General features: G+C 40.8%; 1 protein-coding gene across 1 annotated transcript in view; it reads right to left on the reverse strand.

The window, feature by feature from the left end:
* Positions 1–2,572: 2,572 nt before the first annotated feature.
* Positions 2,573–20,736, reverse strand: part of LOC141013546 (GDNF family receptor alpha-4-like) — a 52,392-nt gene continuing 34,228 nt past the window's right edge. Inside the window, exons 6-9 of the mRNA XM_073487300.1 lie at positions 19,332–19,441; positions 13,022–13,156; positions 10,400–10,536; positions 2,573–3,054 (exon numbers count right to left, since the gene is read on the reverse strand). Of these exons, the coding sequence (XP_073343401.1) occupies positions 2,836–3,054; positions 10,400–10,536; positions 13,022–13,156; positions 19,332–19,441 (601 nt within the window). The 3' untranslated portion in view covers positions 2,573–2,835. The remainder of the gene's footprint in view (positions 3,055–10,399; positions 10,537–13,021; positions 13,157–19,331; positions 19,442–20,736) is intronic.

The raw sequence follows: 20,736 nt of genomic DNA on the forward strand, positions 1-20,736 counted from the left end.
CTCAGTTGCTTTCATTCCCTTCACTTCCACTTTGTGTCCTTCTATATTTTTCCTTTTTTTCTGATTTCTCCATATCTCCTCTTTCCCGTTTTTTGGTTCTGCCTCTATTCTGTCTCTTTTCGGCTTCCTCTCTTTTGTGCCTTTCCTCCCTTGCTCCCTTCTTCTGCTCTCTTTTCCTGCTTTCTTCACTATTTCCTTCTTTTTTCACCTCTCTTTTCATCTTTCCTCCTCTTCTCACACACTGTATTCTCTCTTTCCTGATCTTTTCCCTCCATTCCCTCTATACCTCCTCTGTCTCCTTGCCCTCCGCCATCACTGGCGCCCCTGCAGATGGAAGTTAATTTTACACGCTCTGAAGAAATAGGAAAGGAATGAGGAAAAAAAATTAGTGTCAGCAAAAGATTTATAAGACATAGAAAATCAAGAGCCGGCGATTCTCTCTGCTATGTTTGTGCTCCAGGGTCCTTTCTGTTCCCGCTATAGCACACTATTTCTATCACCCCACTAACACACGCACACACACACACACACACGCACACTCGCGCGCGCACACACACACACAAACTCCTTCCCCCCAGGAGCCTGTCAGATGATAAAGAGATGTTGTCAGGGACTGATTATCAGCCTCCCAACTAAAAACAAGTAAAACATCAAACGCACAAAGACCACACAGGGACTTGGCCTTATTTTTTTTCTTAATGTTCTCCTCCATACGTCTCTCTCTCCCACTCGTTTTCAAACTCTTTTCATTTTGTCTCTGTGTCGGTGTCAGACGTAGCGTGTGTTTTTCGCCTGCTGGGGAGCTATTTGATTTGTTCTGCCGTTTTAGAGCTCATATTGTTTCTGGTGTGTTGTTTTTATTATGACGGCTTTATTCATATCGGTGCCTGTGGCAGCTCAGGTCCCGGTCCTCAGTCACCGGGGAGGGAGATAGGGACGGGGATAGAGCAATAAAGCAAGAAAGAGCTGCATCGGCTCAAAACATGGCAGGCAGTATGTGTGCAAATGTATTTGTGTGTGTATGTGCGAGTCTATACAGTATGTGTGGTCATGCTGACGTGGGTGGGAACGATGAAGTGCAAGACTCAAATTATAACAAAAAGCTTTTACCCAATTTTCCTTTGCAATCTCTCCGCCTGATCCCTGCATGTGCACGCACAGACACACACATCACACACTTGGCACTTGATGTTCATTAAACAATGAGAGACAAGTGTGTAATTTGTCATTCACCATGGCTGTAGAACAGGGACAGCGGCACGGAGGAGAGGATCACTCCATTCATCACCGTGATAAAGTCTGACTGACGCATCGTATATCAACGCCCCTTCCCCCTTCAGTGATTGTTAGGGTGACCCATAGACAGGTAAGTCGCAACCAGGGGGACAAATTATCATCCATCAACAAGTAAAAAAAAAACAAAACAAAAAAACAACAAGGTCTGACAGCAGCCGTGGGGCATTTCTCTGTATGTCTTCATGTCAAAGCACCCAGTTTGTTATACCACTCACATCCTTTGTCCTGTTTTCTGGCCCTCACTCAACAAACAGTCTTTCAGATGTGCTATCCATTTCTCCACTTTCTTAAAATGAAATTCAAATGAAATCACCATGAGCCAAATGAAAGAGTTTGTGTATCTGGAGCTGCTATTGGTTTACTTTTAGAGTAGCTTTAAATAAAACAAGAAAAGAAGACGATGTTCAGTGTCTGTACACGGTATCATTATCAACTTAACTAGCTAAGTTCATTGGCATGCTAAAAAGCTTGTTTGCACCTTGGAAAACATCACATGGATTAACTTTTTCTGATACTGTTGTAAAGTTTCAGGTCAAATGAAAGACAGCCTATAGCCAGTAAGCTAATTATGCTGCTAGCTCAGGTTTAATCGTCAGCTTGGGACTGTTCATAGGCTATTTTATCCAACCCTTTAAATAAATTAAATTAAATTAAAACTGAAGAAAACGCTAAAATGCCATGTTTGTTAGCATGGTGAAGTATGCTACAGTGAAAAGTATGAGTGAACTGTATGCCACGCAGAATGGTATGGTAATGGTGATGGGAAAGCGCCTCATTGTTATGTCTTGGGACCTTATTCTAAAATGATCAGCCTGCCTCCGCTAGCCTTGTAGGCTCACCAGATAAATGAAAATGTAGCCTAGATATAGTTTATATTGGTACATTTGTAGCATCTTGCTTTTTACAAGTTAAAGCAAACATTAACTGTGTATTGTGAGTATCTTATTTATGTTGAACTACCATCAGTGGTGGCTTTGCACCCATTTTGGCACCAGTTTGTTCATTCTTTTCACCGACTGAGAATGTACTACTGATGATTAAAAATTAGGCTGACACGAACAGTTTTTACGACTCAACTGCTCACAGTTACTGTATCTTCAATATACCTTTAAGCCAATATCCTGCTGACACACCTTGGCTGACTAATATTTGTATGTTTACAACCGAGCAAACCACTCACACTCACAGATTTATTCTGGACCTTAGGACAGGAACAGCTGCATTATGCTCATTGGTTGATGGCAGCATGTGAACATCCTACCATGACTAGCTCTCCTGTGCTTTCAGGTCATTACAACACTGCAGCTGCAGTCAGACCGTGTTGAACAAAGTGCCATTTTTAATGGAGGAAAGGAAGGACAGAAGTGAGGAATCAATGGGATGCTACTGACAAAATGCGAAGTCCATTTCTTCAATATGCTTCCAACAATTTCACAGCCATCAGTCCAGGATTGTAGGTCCATTAAATGTGATTGTGTGCATGTGCATGTGTATGTGTGTGTGTGTGTGTGTGTGTGTGTGTTCTCTTTATTTTCTGTTCTACCCCCAGCTGAGGGAGGCAGACAGAAGCAGAAGGAGCAGTAGGATGGCTTTGGGAGCGCCAGTGGTGAGGGATGCAGCCCCGCCTGTGCCGGGGGAGCCCAGGTTGGAGACGGTGGCCCTCTCTGAGTATAGTGGGATGACATCGAACTGGCCACCTTCATCCTCCTCCTCCATCTCTGTCTGTGTCAGCTCCTCCTCTTCCTCACTCTCCACCACCTGACAGGGAGGAGACAGCATCGGCAGCTTAGATGTTTTTACATTTTATGATGTTTAAAAGCATCAGCATTATTCAACAGTAGGAAGTGTTCACCTAAATTCTCACATGATAACATGAGTTTGATTTGGTGATGAATTATCTTACAGGTCCGCAAATTTCATGTTAAATAGGTGGTAATTACCAAGCAAAGTATTAGAAATATATTTGAATTTACCCTCAAATTACTACAATAATTACTTCCATTACCCCAACATGATTTAATAATAATATTAATTATATATATTATATTAACAAGCAGTTCATAAATAGCTGCTAATTACTTAAATACATTTCCAGGAAACTTCTACTTTCTGCTGAACTTCTGCTGATCAGTAAATTGAAGTAGACGTAAGTAAAAATCAGGTGTTTCGTGGTGCGCTCTACAGACAGGCATCACTGTGTGCTTGTAAATCCCAAAGAAGAAATTGGAAAGTCTTATTTTGTATTTTAGAATTTGAATGTTATTTGTATGTTGGGTTGTGGAGAATGAATGTGATCAAACAGAATTCATTCTTCCATAATCTGAATTTCAAATTGACTTTGATCCAAACACATAATGAAAACATCAATTAATTAAAATGTAGGTGGTGTAAGGCAACTCAAATTCATCTTTCTGAGACACTGCACTGACGGACTTATAAAGAATAAACAAGCACAGAGTCAACCAATTCAGCCTACATTTTTAATACCACATGAAAGCGATGTATGGGGCATAGTCTGAGGCCGTGTTTTATGGCCGTTCACAAGATGTTTGGGGCCATGGGCAGAAAACAAAGACCAGTGATCACTACTAAGCAGTGTAATATTCATGAAAAGTGCATTATGATTCAAGTTAAAGAACCTGTTAAAGACCTTTTGAATTTGTTTGTGGGCCGACATTGAGTTACCTTGTATTTCAAACCATGTCAGATTTTTTGCTACAGCCCAGTCTAGTATAACTTGGCATTATGTTCTTGTTTAAATGATGTTAATATTTGATGATTCCACATGATTGACATGCCAACATTCAGTGCCAATGCAGGAATTGACCATTGACCAGATTTGGTGGAAAAGGCTCAGCTCTGCTGAAGAATCTGAGCAGCTATAAGCTAAAACAAGTTAAATCAACAATACCAAACGTTGAACCTAACTATTAAGTTGTCACTCACATAAAAATTATGTATTTGTCAACACAGATTTAGCAATGTAATTTGGAGGACATGTAGCTGCCATGCACAAATATTCTAAAGAGCCTATTTAAAATAAATAAATAAATAAATAGTATTTTTGAATTTTAGAAATGTCTTTGAATGAAATTTTGGGGTCTGGCACAATTGTCCTTTATTGATGTTCTGTCTGGCAAGAGTGTTGATGTTTAGGGGTGGGATGAGATATTGATACAACAATATATCGTATTGCTTTCTCTTTCAATACACTGTAAATCATTTTGGGCTGTGTCAACTTTACTTTATTTAGGTTGAATACTTTGTTTAACATCTTGTAAGTTTTCTTTTTGTGAAACACAATTTAAAGTTGAACTGAACTTGAGAATACATGTTCTACAAACTTAAGATATTATTATTATTTATAACTTGAATCTACAACAGTTGACATTGACAATCATTAGTCAGTTCTTCATTTCACTCAAAGTGTAGCAGCAGTAACTCCTTTTGAAGTTGACTGTCACAGGATCAGCATAGAGACATTACATGAAGCAACTTGCAGCTGTTTGATGAGAATTGCAAAAGTGTGATGGGCTAAAGACTGAATTCAATACTAACCTCTATCATGGTTAGAATTTTTTTGTTATTGTAAAAAAAAAAGCAACCATTTTTTCCAACCATGATGTATCTTAACACACAGCAAGTTTCCATAACGGATTTTTTCTTTAAACTGTAAAAAAAAGAAGGGTCTCGGGAGAGTTTTACCTCTCAAACAATGCATACTGGGAAGTCTGACAATATGCTGATCATGTTTCTTTACAAACTTGATTTTATGAGTTGATTGAACTCATCAACATTACATTCATCCAACAGTCAAAAGACTTCAAGTTAAAAGAACTCATGTTTATAAGTTTGGAAGTGGTCTGAAAAATATAAACTATAAACTTTAAGCAACTTGAAACAACTAAAACTTACATATTTATGATAAGTTCATTAGAAAAGTTGATTCCACTTAATTCTGAAATGACTTTTTACAGTGTATGATTATCAATACATTGGCACCAAATATTGACAATTTTATTTAAAAAAAGATGCAGGTGCTCTAAACAGATTCCCCTAATAATTTCTGTAAAACTGACACCACAATGCAGTGAACAAATACATAATTCCTACACTTTGGGTATTGAGTATCATTAGATGATCGTCTTACAATGTATTGATTATCGCAGAATTGCAGATACCATGGTTATCGTGGGCAACATATTGTGAATCCAACACATTCTCTCTCCCAATTTGTCAAATACAGCAGCTTGGTCAGTGACCTTAAGCTTCACACTTTGAGCTCTACCTACCCTACCTACCTACCAATAATATGTAATACTTAACGTCCGGTTAGACTTTCAAAATAAAAGCTCCATGGTCAAGTTAGCATATTGAGTTATATACAACGTTCAGTTACACTTTGAATCAAACACACAACACATATTATAACGTATTATAACTTTTGGACTGTTATTAATGTTGTCAAACGGTCGTGGTTTGGTTGCGTCACGCACCAAAACTAAAGTAGATGTAACTCACGTCATGTCCGTACATAACATGATAACGTGAATCAGGTTACAAAAGTGGCGTAAGTCACGTCATTTATGTATGTTAACATTGTTACGTAACATATCTAAAAAAAAAGAAATAACTCTTGACTCTTTGTCACAAATGGGACGCAACCCCTGCTCTCCGGGGAGAAAGTCCAGTGTACAGTAAGACCCATCCAACTCTTTTCTGTGGCTATCTTTGGCTGTAGCTACTAACTGCTGTGAACACTGCTGGATTGGGACTGAACACAGCCTACAAGACTGTACGGATACAGTATGGAGGTGATTTACAGCAGCTCTGACCAGGACTATGACTCTGGGTATCAAAGTACAGCAGTGGGGACAGGAGAGGAATAAAGTGGAGGAGCTTGTGAAAGGCAAACTCATCGCTCACATACATCTCCCAGCTGTAACTACAGGGCTATCACACTATCAACTGTTGAGGTACAAAGTGGTATTAGTAGACAGGAGGGGCCGGGCTAGATCGTTACCAACTTCAGTAGACATCTCTGTAACACAGAACAGAGACGTCTTTGACAGAACGTCCACACTCTTGTTTCTTCACACTTTCTGAAAGTTTTAAATTAAAATTCTGGCCGTATCCTTTACATTAAATATATCATGTGTGTTCTGTGTTCTTCACTTTGATCCAGATAAGTTTTTATTTAAAACTCTAAAGCTGTTGATGAATATGATTCACTGCAGTGTTATTGGTGTTGAGGACACACAGATGTTCATTCTCAATGATATGCACCAACATCTGGGGGAGCCCAAGGCTGATGCTAGGTTATTGTTTTCCTACTGATAATAATGAGCTTCTTTGTCATTCCATTGAAATACTGCCTCGCTTTTGTCATGATGTTCTGATTTTTTTCTGTCAATCTGAACTTTTCATCATGTAATCTGACAGCTGCAGAAGCTGTAAACAAGGCCGTCATCCAGCTCTCCTTCAGGGCACAGAAATGGATCATGGTTAGGTTGTTCTCTCTTTTATAATTCAAATGACAATCATTTTGTTTATTAGTCGTGAAATCGATTCCAAATGTGGACAATCATCAGACGGGATGTGGGAAATATTCAGCCTGACCTGCAGAGAGAGCACCTTCTTTCCAAGCTTGAACTTGTCTGCACAGTTATTCTTAGTCACTGTCTTTCATTGAGAGACTTGTGACATTTCCTTTGATCTGCTGCTTTTATAACACATTGGTGAGGGACAGAAAAAGCCTGAAGAACATTGTTAATATTTCTTTGAAGATAATTGGAGTGAAGACAGCCTTGGGTTCTTTTTAGGACCAGCACGTGTCTAGGGAACATACACATATATTTATTACATACAGTGTTGTTACAGTATGTTTAATATTGCTGCTTGTTGGGAGTTTTCATGTTCAGTTGCTGTTTATTATCGTATGACATTATCGTCCTGATTTCGATCTGTATCTGGATATCTTACATGTATAAACAAGATGCATGTTAATTCAGGTATAAATGCACACAGAACACATTGCAATATGGATGTGCCTGCATCAGACTACATATTGAGACTTCAGCTGTGATCCAATCTCAGTCAGATGTACATGCAGTTTGTACAGTGTGGCCACATTTTTATCCGCTCAACAAGTTGAATGATCACACGGCTTCTCCTCTTACAGCGATCTCAAACTTCCTATCAAAAAGCTACAGATGAGCCTTTTCTCTTGCGTTTTTCTTTTAATTTGGTTAAATGTCTAAATAATATGTATCGTTAATATATATCATACAATACAGTCTGTATCTACTGATAATGACATTTTCCAGAATATTCTTTTGAATGATGACTGGATTTCCCCCTGCCTTACACTCTATACTATACATTGTGTAATGTTCAGATGTTCTCCAGCTGGCTGGAAAGCACACTGTTTACTGACAGCTTTTAGCTTCATCAAATTAAAAAATGAATGTATCTACAAATGAGTAAATCAACAGGCTACTGGTCTTCAAAATCACATTCAAATCCATTTCACTACATATTTGATTGGATTCCTTGTGGAAATGTAACATTTAAAACAAAGAGCAGCAATCTATGTTTCTAACTGTGACATTTTTTCCACTGCTGGAGCAAATACTCAGCTTTTTGAAGTGAAACCTTTCAAATTCTGGAAAAATCACTTTAGAGAAACAAGCTAAAGCTCCTCAGAAAGACAAGACAAGCAGCTGAGTGACGGACAGATGAGGAGATTTGGAGCAGGTATAGATGGAGGGGGGAGGGGTACAGTGAAGGCTGGAGGATGCACGACTGAATAAATGGAGAACAAAAAGAAAAGAGTGAACGAGTAAAACAAAAAAAGGAAGGGTGGAGGAAGTTAAGAAAGGACAGAAGGAAGGAAAGAAGGAGGGAAGAGGGGGATTTGGGGAAGGAAGAGAAAGAAGGGGGAGACATATGGGCATGAATAAATTCATACTAATGAAGCCTGACTGATGCACCGCTTCCACCCAACACCTCATCTAATCCGCTCACTGGGAGAGAGACACAGACGGACACAGAGAGGCAGAGAGAGAGCGAGTGGAGGAGGGCATCTGAGGAGGAGAGAGAGTTGGAATCCCCTCTTGTCTGGCGGCCCAGATTATCTCTGGCAGTGAGGCATGCTGGGAGCCAGGGAGCCACAGCCACAGCATATTGTGGTCTGGCCAAGGTTACAGTAGCCAGGACCGCGATTGAATTGGACCACATTTAATGGTCAGTATTGGACAAGGGCAGCCAGGAGTGGTGAGAGGAGGAACTCTCAGAACATATGTGTTCACAGCACATTTCAGCATGTCTGTGTGTGTCTTACTGTCTGCACATCATGAGCTGGCACACTCACACTTCATCCAACAGGACTGAAATCAAAACACTTCAGGCCAAGACTTGTGCGTGTGCCACAGACTGTGTGAAGCCTGATGGGTTGGGACAGACAAATTAAACGGACACAGTCAGGACAGTTTAAACAATTGTTTGGTTGTAGTTGACAGCCACCTGCTAAGCACCAAATAACAGGAAAATGTATGTTGTGAATAACCCAAAGATATCATTTTTCTATTAGCATTATCTATACAATAAATTAATATATTGCCCTTATAAATTTATACATCCATGGTTACTTGCTCGTCTGACTTTTTAACTAGCGCCATCAGCAGGTCAACGTTTTAATTTATGCGATACTTTGGTTCATGACCAAAAATCTGCAAAACTAATGACAGTCCCATCATTCTCACCGAGCTACTTGCATGAAGTCTTTTGAGGCCAACGTACCTACAACAAAGTTTCACCCTCAGGGCCACCATACACCACCCCAACTGAAAGTCACAAACTGTGAAAATGTCAAAAGTCTTCTATGGTTAATTTAAAAGGAATCTCAGTATAAAAAATTAAAAAACTGACTAACATGATGAACAGGTGTTTGTTGATGTTATGTCAAAGAGGTCTATGTACTGTGTTACAGAGACGTCTACTGAAGTTAGCATCAGCTTATGACACCACCTCGAGAGATGTTGCCCCTGTAGTTTCAGCTGGGAGATAAATACAGAGGCGAGTTTACTACATTTCACAAACTCTTAACTTTTAGTGTTATAAATGACCAAACTAAACTCACAAAGTGTCAAGAAATTAAACACCCTTACCCCTTTTATTCTTACTAAACAGAAAAATACAAGCGTACACTGTCTGAATTCAAATTTGATTCTATAACTAACCTAAGACGAGCTTAATCACCTCGTAAACTCGTCATAAAACACACTTCATTCAAACTGGACATTAACCAAATCAATCTCAACTAAACAGTCTCGGTGTGTCTTTCCACAATCTCTTCAAACTGGCATCTGTCTGTCTCAGAGGCTGTGTTCAGTCCCAGTTCGGTGTCCAGCTGTGTTCACTGGGAGGCTGCTGAACCCGGTCGAGCTGAGCCCCGTCGAGCTGAGCCCCATGGCGGCGACTCTCCGCGTGATTCAGCCAATAGGGCCACTTATTTTCACAGCTTACTGAGCAACTAAGAGCAGCTAGCTACAGCCAAAGACAGCTCAAGCAGTTTGTGGTCCTACTGCCCCCTGGATGTCCGGAGATACCTTTGAAAGGTTGCATTATCTTACAACTTACACCTTTAAAATTTGACCAAACCATTTGTGGATAATCTATCTTTAAATCTCCTCCAATAAGCCTTTTTTTTTTTTTGCATATATATGTATATACAAAAAAAGGTTTTCAAATATCATAGCTAGATTTCATGTGGTAGAATGAATCCACTTATCCTGAAATTGTAAAGATTTGACGACTATGTCTGTAAATATAAAGTCAATCTCATGTTGTCACAATCCAAAAGGAGCGAGGGAATATCAGGTTTAGTGCTTTCAAAAATCACACGGGGAAACAGTAAAAATGATAAAAGAGATAAAAAGCTCCAGCAATGGAGATAAAACAAATACCATAAATAAACAACATAGTGTGTGACAGTGACAGGATGAGCTCAAACCAAAGATAATGGAAAAGGCCTTGGGTTAAAATTCTGAAAGGTAATTTAAAATGTGAAGGCGATGCGTGTGATGAGCTGAAGTGTACTCACGATGTTGTTGTGTTCAGGCAGGTGGTTGTTGCTCAGCAGCTCGTCCTCCTGAACAAGCGGGGAGGGTCTGGGAGCAGGAGGCTTGGTGGTGTCCACAGGCAGGGAGCCGGGACTCCCCATCCAAGTGATAGAGTTACCTGCATGGAGACACAGCCACATCACTGCCTCTGTGTGTGTGTGTGTGTGTGTGTGTGTCTGTGTGTGTGTGTGTGTGTGTGTGTGTTCTCTGGCCTGGCCCGCGTGCTGCGATGCTGCAGCTGAGTGGGCGTGAACCTACATATCTATTTGGCAGCTTTATTGTTTGAGCTGTCGGCAGCTTGATAAATCACCGAGCTTTATGGGAAGAGCATTGATGCATCGATCCAGGCTTTAGTGTTTGGACATACAGGCTCAGTGTGTATCGACAGCCTTATTGACGGCTGCTGTGATTGAGTGACGCCTGGAGGGCTTTACCCTCCGGCTGCAGACGCCTATTGCTGCAGATAGACACTGTAAGACTCTTCTGAATGCTGCGGCTGTAGCATGTGGCTGACATATAAAGAGATAGAGTTCAGTTCATGCTGTGAACATCGCTGTGGGAGTCAGCCACCCAGACAGATTCAGCAGACATCTTCTTCGACATTTTTTTCATTTATTCCCTTTGACTTGTTCCCCAGAGTATCTTTGATGGTGACATATTAATTCTGTTTTCATAATTCGGCTCCTAAGATACATTATTTAAAACAGGATTTCTAAAAACAATCTTTTGAATGTGACTATTTTCCAAACAATGCCCAAGTACTCAAGTGCCTTCTGGGTGAAAAGTTTCTGAAACAGCATCAGAGTCAAGAGACATGTGTCATTAAACCATAAGAAATCATTCCCTTATAGTTTTTAGGACATTTTAATCAGAAAATTAGCTTAAGATATGTCCTTAGGAAATATCTTTAAATAAATAAGATCCTACTTGCAGTGAGGCTCGAAAGAATTCATTTGACCCCATTTCCCAAATGTCCTTAACAGCAAAAATGAGGGAAATATTTTGAATAATTGAGAATAATTCTCTTTCTTTTAAAGAGTGAAGTGAGATGGAAGATTGATACAAATCTCAAGTCTGTGTTAAGTACAGACCTGGAGGACGTAGTTATCTTAGCATAGCTCAGCATAAAGACTGGAGCCTGGCCTGTTCCACAGCCTCCCACAGCTCTAAAGCTTACTGATTAACATCTTTATCTCTTTTGTCTGTATACACAAAGAAATGTCAACAAGCAAACTTTTACTGAAACCATTTATTGACAAACTACAATGGCATTCAGTAGAGCACATACCTCTGCCAAGGCCCAAAAGTGTCCCCTTTAATTCATTCAAGTCGAATCAAATATCAAACTGTATAGCCCTGTTTCACCACCTTAACTGCTGAACCATAACTTAAGATCACCAGATCTAGGATTCCCATCAAATTGTACTCACTCATAGATAGCAGTCACCTAAACGTGCCTGATCCATGCAGTATTCCCATAGAAATGAACAAAAATGTCAGAAAGCATCCTATCTCACAATGTGAAAGAAAGAGAGGACAGATTCCTGGAACCGTCTCTTTATTCGCGTCCACACCAAAAGGTAATGGGGTCTATTCTGGGCTGAGACACATCCTCCATCCAAGTTTAGAAATCTGTTCTGTCACATACAGTAAGTCCCCCTAACATCACAAACTCATTTTCACATTTCAGTCTGAGTACAGACTCAAAATGTTTTTAAAGTTGTAGTATATTTCAGAACTTTGGACAGACCTTCCAGTGTTTATCCTAAGCTAGGCTAACTGCATCCTGACTGCAGCTCTGTACTTGATACACAAACACAAGAGAGACATCAATCTAGTCATTTCTCTATCAGAAATACAATAAAAGAAAAAAGCGTTTTTCTTGAAAATTATTTTCAGGCACCTTAACAGCATGCCATCTCAACTAAGTGTTTTAATTGACAACCAGGATGAAGATGTGTCAGTCTTGTCCAGTATTTCTGGCCACATGTGTTGTTTAAGACCAAAACCTTTCTCTTTCTAATTGTATCTACTGTGTGGCATCTACACCACCTCCTGCGTCCAGTTGGCACTTTCTGTCTGTTTTTCTCCAGACATTTTAATAACCTCACTATGAAAACAACAACAATAACCAGGACTGGGCTAAAATGAGTGAAAGAGCTGAGAGCCTTCACTGGACCTCCATCCTTTATTCTCTATGCGAGTTAGTGTACATGTACATCAAGTGCACTGCATAGAGGTCCTGACACCAGCAGTTCTCTCCTGATATACTACCTGGCTGCAGGTTTGCCAAGTTATTTTGTGGTAATTTGATATTAATGTTAAACATGTTAACTGACACATCCCAACTAGATGCACTATGAACCAAGAGCTCTGGTTGTCCCTGTGGAGCTGGGGCCCTGGGGGTATTTGCCCACTTTGTAACCAAGCTTTGTCGGACTAGAGTAAGGATCTGTTTTACCTGAGTAAGAAAGGTATAATTTCCTTGCTGAGAAGTGAATAAATACATTTCATAAAATGTGTTATGCAGCCAACAATTCAACTCCTAATACTACTGATTGCAAACAAAAAAGTAATAAATTGTGTGAAATGTAGTCACTCACGCAGGCAGGTGTTGTGGGTGAACATGCGCTGCAGTCTCAGACAGTCCTGCCACTGGTTTCCACTGCCTTCACAGTTGCACCACAGTGACACATCTGCAGAGCTGTTACTGATGTAGTTGGGGGTCATGATGGTACCTGCAGGTCAGAGGGGGCAAAGGGGGTGAATATTAGCTTCGGACAAGTCAAGGAACCTACATGTTTTGCTTTAATATAATAAACATACTGTGTATCAATCAGTAACTCACAGATGGAAATACAATCACCAGACACAATATATGCCAAAGAGACTGAAAGCCTCGACTGGCTTCTGCACTGTTTTACTTTGAGCAGTTTGTTGGCACAAAACAGACACAGGACACCGTTCTTGTACTTCAAACAAAGCTAAATAGCCTGTAGAGAAACGTGGTGTAGACTCTTTCGCTTTTCCTACGGGAGCTGAAGCCTGCAGTTAGTGTTTTTTTCTGCTAAATGCCATCTTGGCGATTTTTAGATCCAGAAAGCCAAAATTTTGATAATAAGCTGAGGTAGCAAACGCCACAGCTGCGCGTGTGACACACACTCCCAAAACATACCACCTTTTTATGAACAGGTTGAACACTTCAACAGTGATGCGGTCAACACAGGTTTTTTATACTGCAGGTGACACTTTAAGTTTCTGTCAACAGTAGTACGCTAGCTAATGTTAGCTTCAAGGGCTACAAAGTTTACTGTTGCTTGGCAGCACCATCGGCGGCTCCGGGATGCGTCTCTCATTGGTTGTTGTGGTCCGGCTCAGAAAGCACCAATGTAATCATCCAGATTTTTATTTTGTAAAAATGAAACATGTTTGATATAATTGTTACTACAGCAAGTTGTTGCACCACGCTAATCTCCATTTTGTTTACGTCTGCTTCCCCATGAGATCAATGAGAGGTATCACATGTGATGTCCAGCTTCAGTCTGCAGAGCCATGAAGCCATAGCGCTGAAGCCACGCCCCCACGCCCCCCACTGCTGCACAGTGCACTGTGTCCACTGTTTATTCCAAATGTATTAATATTGCAACAGCAACAAATGTGCCCAGTGTGAAGTAGATAGAGTAGTCAACATTCACCTCATCATCAATGATAGTGAGTCTCATTCTTTTGTGTTAAAATGTGATATGTAATAAAAAGCTCCAGTGCTCTGCACATTGCTTGGTTATACCTAGCAGCTCTCCTTTGGTAATAATGTGGATTCTGCTGGTTGTGCCTTTAAGAACACTTTATAAAAAAGTCATCCATCATTGTCAGAGAGAGCAGAGAGCCACTCAACACTTCTCTATCCACATCTCTTGTCAGCTGTCATACGTCCTCACTTTCTATGTTGCTGCTTCTTGGACTCCTTCTTCTGCTCTGTCTGATCACTTCATTCACACACTCTCCACCTGTCCACCCTTTACTATCCTGTTACAGCCACTTTATTGTGAGATTATATATTATTTGTATTCAACATGTCTTTTAAGTGTGTGTCTACCATGTAGCTGAAACTAATGAGGACAAATTTCGGTTTAACCCCAACTTCATTTTTCTTTTTGCTTCATTTGAGTCCCTCGCTTGGTGCTAGCAGCATGCCTGATGTGTCTTCCAACAACAGTTATTACAGACCACCTGATGGTAAGGGCTTTCATTTATGGAAGTTTAATAATAACAGTGAAAAAAAATCAAGTTTTAATCAGTCTCTCTGTCTCAGTACACTAAATAACAAGTTAACTTTTCATGTTGTACTATTGTATGGAGCCCCTAAAGGGACAAAGTGAAGAAAGTATCTCGTGAGCACGAGAAATGTTTAAGTTTTTTTCTTCACGTGCCCAAATTATGTGCGACAATCAGTGGTATCCCTCAGCCTGCGATATGTTTGAAAATGGAAGTTTGATACATGAACACTATTTATTCATTGAAGTGCAGTTACGGTGAACCTTGCTTTTGATAATAACCAATTAACTGCTTTCACCTTTTTTAAAAATTTTTATTACTATATAAATTGGTCAACAATCTGCCTTTTGTTTGGAAATTTTCTAGCACCATTCATCCTTTTCACTTATTTTTTTCAGATATATTTAGTATTTACTGTGAATCACACCTACATTATTCCACATAAGACAATTTTGGAATCAATTGTGGAATCATCAGGATTCAAGCACTGCACCTAGCTTTTCAAGTGCAGCCCCCCCTTTTACCGCTGCTGCATCACTGCGGTAACGCAGCAGCAAACAGGTCATATGAAAGGAAAAATATCTATATGTAGATGACACTGGACAAACACCACCCATCCAAACACCGTTGTGAAGTACACCCCCTCATGGCCAAGGTACTCACAGATGGCAGTTCCCCCCCCAGCAGGACAATGTGCCCTGACACACCACAAGAACTGCCCAGGAACGGCTTGAGGAACACAACCAAGAGCTCAAGGCATCAACCGGGTAGCGCTGCCACTGATGCTCCCTGACCTCCTTTGAATACTGCGAAGTTCTTAACCTTCACTAACGCTGCATACAAAACGTTCCCATTTACACCCTAAAAAAAAAAACAGGCTCGGAGAGGCAAAGGACAGTAGCTTTCTGTCTTCCTGCCAACCTTCTGGATCTGCCGCCAACCTCAGCACTGGGAAAAGTGGAGGCTCCTCTCCCCTTGCTTGACTGAAGGAGCCCAGTGCTGATGGAGACAGCGAGCCCAGCACCTGCCCTTTCATCCTCTCCAGAATTCTCAGAGATTTCACACCTGACTCCTCTGACAGGTGCTGCTGTGTCTTCCAGTCCAGCCCATCCGTCCATCTCAGGTGGCCCAGTGTCACAATGTCAGCCATAAAAAAACAGCTCTGCTGGGTCCCAAAGTGGGTGCCGCCAAGTTGGATCAATGGTTTGTGGAAGATGTGCTCCTCCCATCCCCATGGTCCTGGCCCCACTCCCCCTTCTCGAACATGTCTGAGCATCCACCAGTTCTTTAGAACAGCAACAGTCCCATGCTGTCCACAGCCCCCAGATTCAAAAGGAAGAACTGCGAGTCCAGCCCAGTGCCACTAGCCCTTTGCAACACTGCCCTTGCTGGGTCTCCCAAGCAAATATTTGTGCAATACAGCAACCTTTAGGCCACTTGGAGACTGAAGGCCACCACTCTGCTTTCCAAGTCAACCAGTCCTTGGCCATGTCATGTACCTGCAGATACAGCACAGCAGCTCTGAGCCACTGATGACCGGACCAGAAAAAAAACCCACCAGAGTCCTCTGTAGCTTCCCCAACAGGCCTGCAGGTGGATTAAGAATGCTAGCTTGTGTCGTATTGAAGAAGCCATCAAATTGTTGATTATCAGTGTCAGACCTCAGTAGGAGACCTGAGACAGGATCCACCTCCACTTTGCCAGCCTGGTGGTTATGGCTGACAAGGTCCCCTCCCAGTTCCTACTGATCGAGCCCTGTTCCACTCCATACCCCCTGGTAGCTGTGGAACCTCCAACTGCTTAAACAGGTACCAAATGGTTACAGTGTATTATTGTCTCTAAGTGTCTCTTCAACCGGTTTGCCAGACTCTTGGAAAAAATCTTAATATCAACAAAGAGCAGGGCCACCGGACACCAGTTCTTCAAGTCACTTAGATCCCCAGTCTGAGGTAGCTGGTAGCTGTAAGGACTGCCCTGTGAAAGCTAAGTGATAGCTTTCCTACACAAAGGAACGCCATCACAACCTCATACCAGTTTGGGCCCAGTACTGACCAGAAGAAGCTTTTAGGGAACTCAGCCGGCAGACCATCCATACCTGGGCAAAGCCCAAACGGTATCTGTGCCACTGTCTTGCTCAACTCCTGAAAGCTGACAGGGGAGTCCAGAGTCCTTTGGGTTGAGGAGTTTCGGCAAACCCTCCAGTAGTTCCTCAACACAAGCTGGATCACAGTCCTCTGCTGCATACAGTCTCTTATAAAAGTCCACAGCCTACTCCCTCATTTTCAGACAGTTCATGTGTAACCCATCAAGCAGACACAAGCAGTGCATGTGTCAATCCTCTCCCTGTCATTTTTCCTGTCCAAAGAAAAAGGGGGTAGGAGGATTTCATTTACCACTGGGGATTTTAAATATTTTATTATTATTATTTTTGACATTCAGACATTTCAGAGAGAAATATTGTACTTTCTACTCTACTACTTTTATTTAACAGCATTAGTTACTAGTTACTTAAAATTAAGATTTTACACAGTGGATAATGTAACAAGCTTTTAAAATGTAACACTTTGTGCACCAAATAGTGAATTTCCGCTCAAAACTTCAGTAAATGTTTAAATGATCCAATATCTCACCAAAAACCAAAGGTTAGAGAAAAAGTCCAAAAATTAAAAACAGATCAGAACTTTGTTTTTTCTTTTCCCTCTCCCATTAATCCTCTGACGACCCCTCAGATTCATCTGATGTCCCTGTACATAGAACTATAGAACTGCAGATTAAGTAGTTCAAACTAGCTCCGCCTCCAACAGCGACAACGGACAAGAATAATAATAATCTTATTATGTCATATATAATAATATATCAGTCAGAGGGGCAAAACCAGTATTTTAATTAAGTAAAGGATCTGAATACTTCTTCCACCACTGCCTATAATGTGGCTTAGGTTCTATTATTGGCTGGTTTCACCATCAGCAGCTTTATTTATTAATGTAATGTAACACCCAGCGGTCACATATACTCCTCTGCTTTCTTCAGATGCATTTTGAAATATTTTTTCTTTATTTAAATAATCTTGAACTGTGTGTGGTTGAGGTGATTTTGCAGAGGCTGGCAGTGGCTTTCCTCGTAGCTGGAGCTCCTCTTCCTCACACACCTGCAGCTCATCTACTCATCAGTCTCAGCTTAAGAACACCGGTCTTCTCTCCATTCTCCACAACCACAACCAGCACCACCGCCGCCCAGCCTCCTCCACCTCAGCCTCAAGGCATACACCTCTGCAGATCAAGCTCCACTCTCCAGTGCCATGAGCCCACCAGCAGTACCACCATAATAATTTTGTTCCCATGCCTGTGGATCCTCGGCCACCTGCTGACACCTCCACCCCAGCGCCTTCCAGCGATGTAGCAGCAAGCGCTCCTGTCCCCCTCACCTCAGACAAGACCAACGATGCAGCATCAGCTTCTACTGTCCCTTCCATGTCAGCACAGCTGGGCTCAAACCCATTAAAACCTATCTGAGATCTTCTATGGGGCAAGAACGTCTCAGTGGACTTTTCATCATTAGAGTAAATCATGTGGTCTCTCAACAGATGTCTGCATTATACATATTGCAATGTGTTTCCTGTAATATAGTTTTTTTTGTGCAATAGTCGTATTTATATTGTATTTATATTTCGTTTTATGCTATAGTTTCTTTAATACTGTGTTATTTCTACAATAAAGAAAATCGACATAAAGTAATGCATTTTCTGTGTGAGTGTATGAACGTGATTGGTGTGTGATGGCACCGGCTAAAATCTTGCCTTGGGCACCAAATTGGTCAGGGTTGTTTATCTGAAATGCTGTAAGCTATACAGGCAACAGATGTAGGTAGTAGGCCTAGAATTGATAGCGCAATTCAAAATATTGATTTATTGTGCACGCGCCTGAATATTTATTTATTTATTTGTTTATTTATTTATTTATCCAAATAACCCTGCCTAGGGTCTTGGAGATAAATGAAAAGCCTGCTGTGAGGTGCTCTGGGGTCGGACAGGATGTTGCTTTGCTTTCAGGTCAGAGGCAGCAGTGACTGCTCTGCTGGCAGGTTGGATTTGAGACGATTTGACAGGTCATAGAGGAAGCCCTTACATCAGCTGTGTTCATTGTTCTGTCCTCTCTTGCTCTTCTTCTGTGCTCCAAATCTGTCCTTGCATGCTCTGAAATCTTAACTTTCACGTAAGTAACCAGTTTTTCTTTTGTTTGTTTGTTTTGTTTAGATTTGTTTGTGCTTGCTAGGCAATTTTCCACTTAATCAAATTCCATAAGCTTTAAATACGTTTTTTAATTCTTTCTCTCTATAATTCAAAAACAGTTGGAATGAATTTGGCTACCTGGTAGATGCAATTTTTTTATGGTGCCTAGTTTTTAAATGTTGACCAGAAATCTAAATCACTAGTCAGTAATCTATAAGTTCTTTTAAGGCCTCTCTATGGGCCAAATTTCAGGGAAATCTGTATTCAGATTTCTAAAATATCCTAGACACAAACTTGATAACATGCAAAAACATCCTATCCTGGAAGTTGTGAAGGTTTAATACTGCCTTCTTTTTTATGTAATTCAACTACTCATCTTTACCCATCCCCCTCCCCCCTGCATCCCGTACCGATGAGTCCAGCGTAGGCTCGGAGGCACAGGCCTGCTGAGTCTTTCAGACAGCCGCTGGCCGTCAGAGGAGATGGCTGGCAGTTATTAAGGAAATCAGCCAGTCTGGACCTGGCAACAACACAAATAACAACACAACATCAAACACAAGAAGTGGGCAGGAAATCTGGATGTGAACGTTGGAGTTTAAGTCCAATACCAATGTTTTTTAATAAAAATTTGTTTTGGTGCTTTTTAGTACTTTAATTATTACTTTCTTCTTGATCTTTTGCTCTGGACCCACTTCAGCCTTCTCCACCATCATTTAAATTAGCAACGTTCTGGCAAAATATATTCATTGCAACGCAATATTTATCGCAATGCAAAAATCTATTCTCTTCGTTCAGCTTTGGCACATTAATTTATTAATTGGACCGAAAGCAAACCAGTCCTCACAGTGCAGCTCTCTGAGGAAACTATGTCACAGTGGGCATTCAGTCATAAGACAGGAGACTAAGTTTAATATTTTCAGCTACTGTGGCTGGCTAGCATGTTCCTCTCTAGATAGCATGTTTCTGGTTACAGAGCTTTCACATCAGAAGCACAAGTTAGACATGGAGAAGGCCATTATTTCCAATGAAGAGTGTGGCTTTTTGGGGAAGCTTCCTGAGCCATTATGCTGCTCCTTATGTTGATTTTCTTGCAGCCACAGTTCAGCTAAATTTAACTTTGACCTTTTTTTACGCTGACCTTCGACACACATGCGGATGTGATTCTGGCATTGAGTCATAATTACAATCTGTCACAGTTATAACCTGAGCTTTGTGGGGGTCTATAAAATAAGCAACATCAGGGGTGGAGATAAATAAATAATTGTCTAACAGGTGTGAGAGAGAGAAAACAGCCCCTGCGAGACCCTGCTTTTTTGAGGAACTGTCCAAGTGTTCAGTGGCCCCCAATCAGCAGCATCAGGTCTGCTAGCAGAACATGTTGTTCTTACCTGTGTTATTTGTGTCTTTAACGTAAATAATACTCATGTAAGCTATTTTTTTTGGGTGACCTGTACTGTAATGGTCTGGATATATTTAAGTTCCTCTTATATGCTTTTACACAGTTTACACTGGTATATCCGAGACTCTTATTTTGAAGGGCAAAGGTCCGGAAATGTTCTGTATGTGATGCGCTGCACTTGACACGTAAGCAGAATAAAAAGTTGACCCCACACATGTTCCCACAATGAAACAGTATTTTATTTTGTTTGTTCTTTGGAGAACAAAGTGGAAAAAGTCACCATAGTCCCTGAAAAAACATTCAGTTTTGAGACTTGTTGCGTCCAGAGACACTGTTTGAACTTTGAGAAAAGCTCTATACAATACTTCATTTGTCAAATGTTATACATGAAGATATTTCTTTCTTTGTGTAAAAAT

The sequence above is a fragment of the Pagrus major genome, chromosome 18, assembly GCF_040436345.1.
Source record: "Pagrus major chromosome 18, Pma_NU_1.0".
Classification (NCBI taxonomy): domain Eukaryota; kingdom Metazoa; phylum Chordata; class Actinopteri; order Spariformes; family Sparidae; genus Pagrus; species Pagrus major.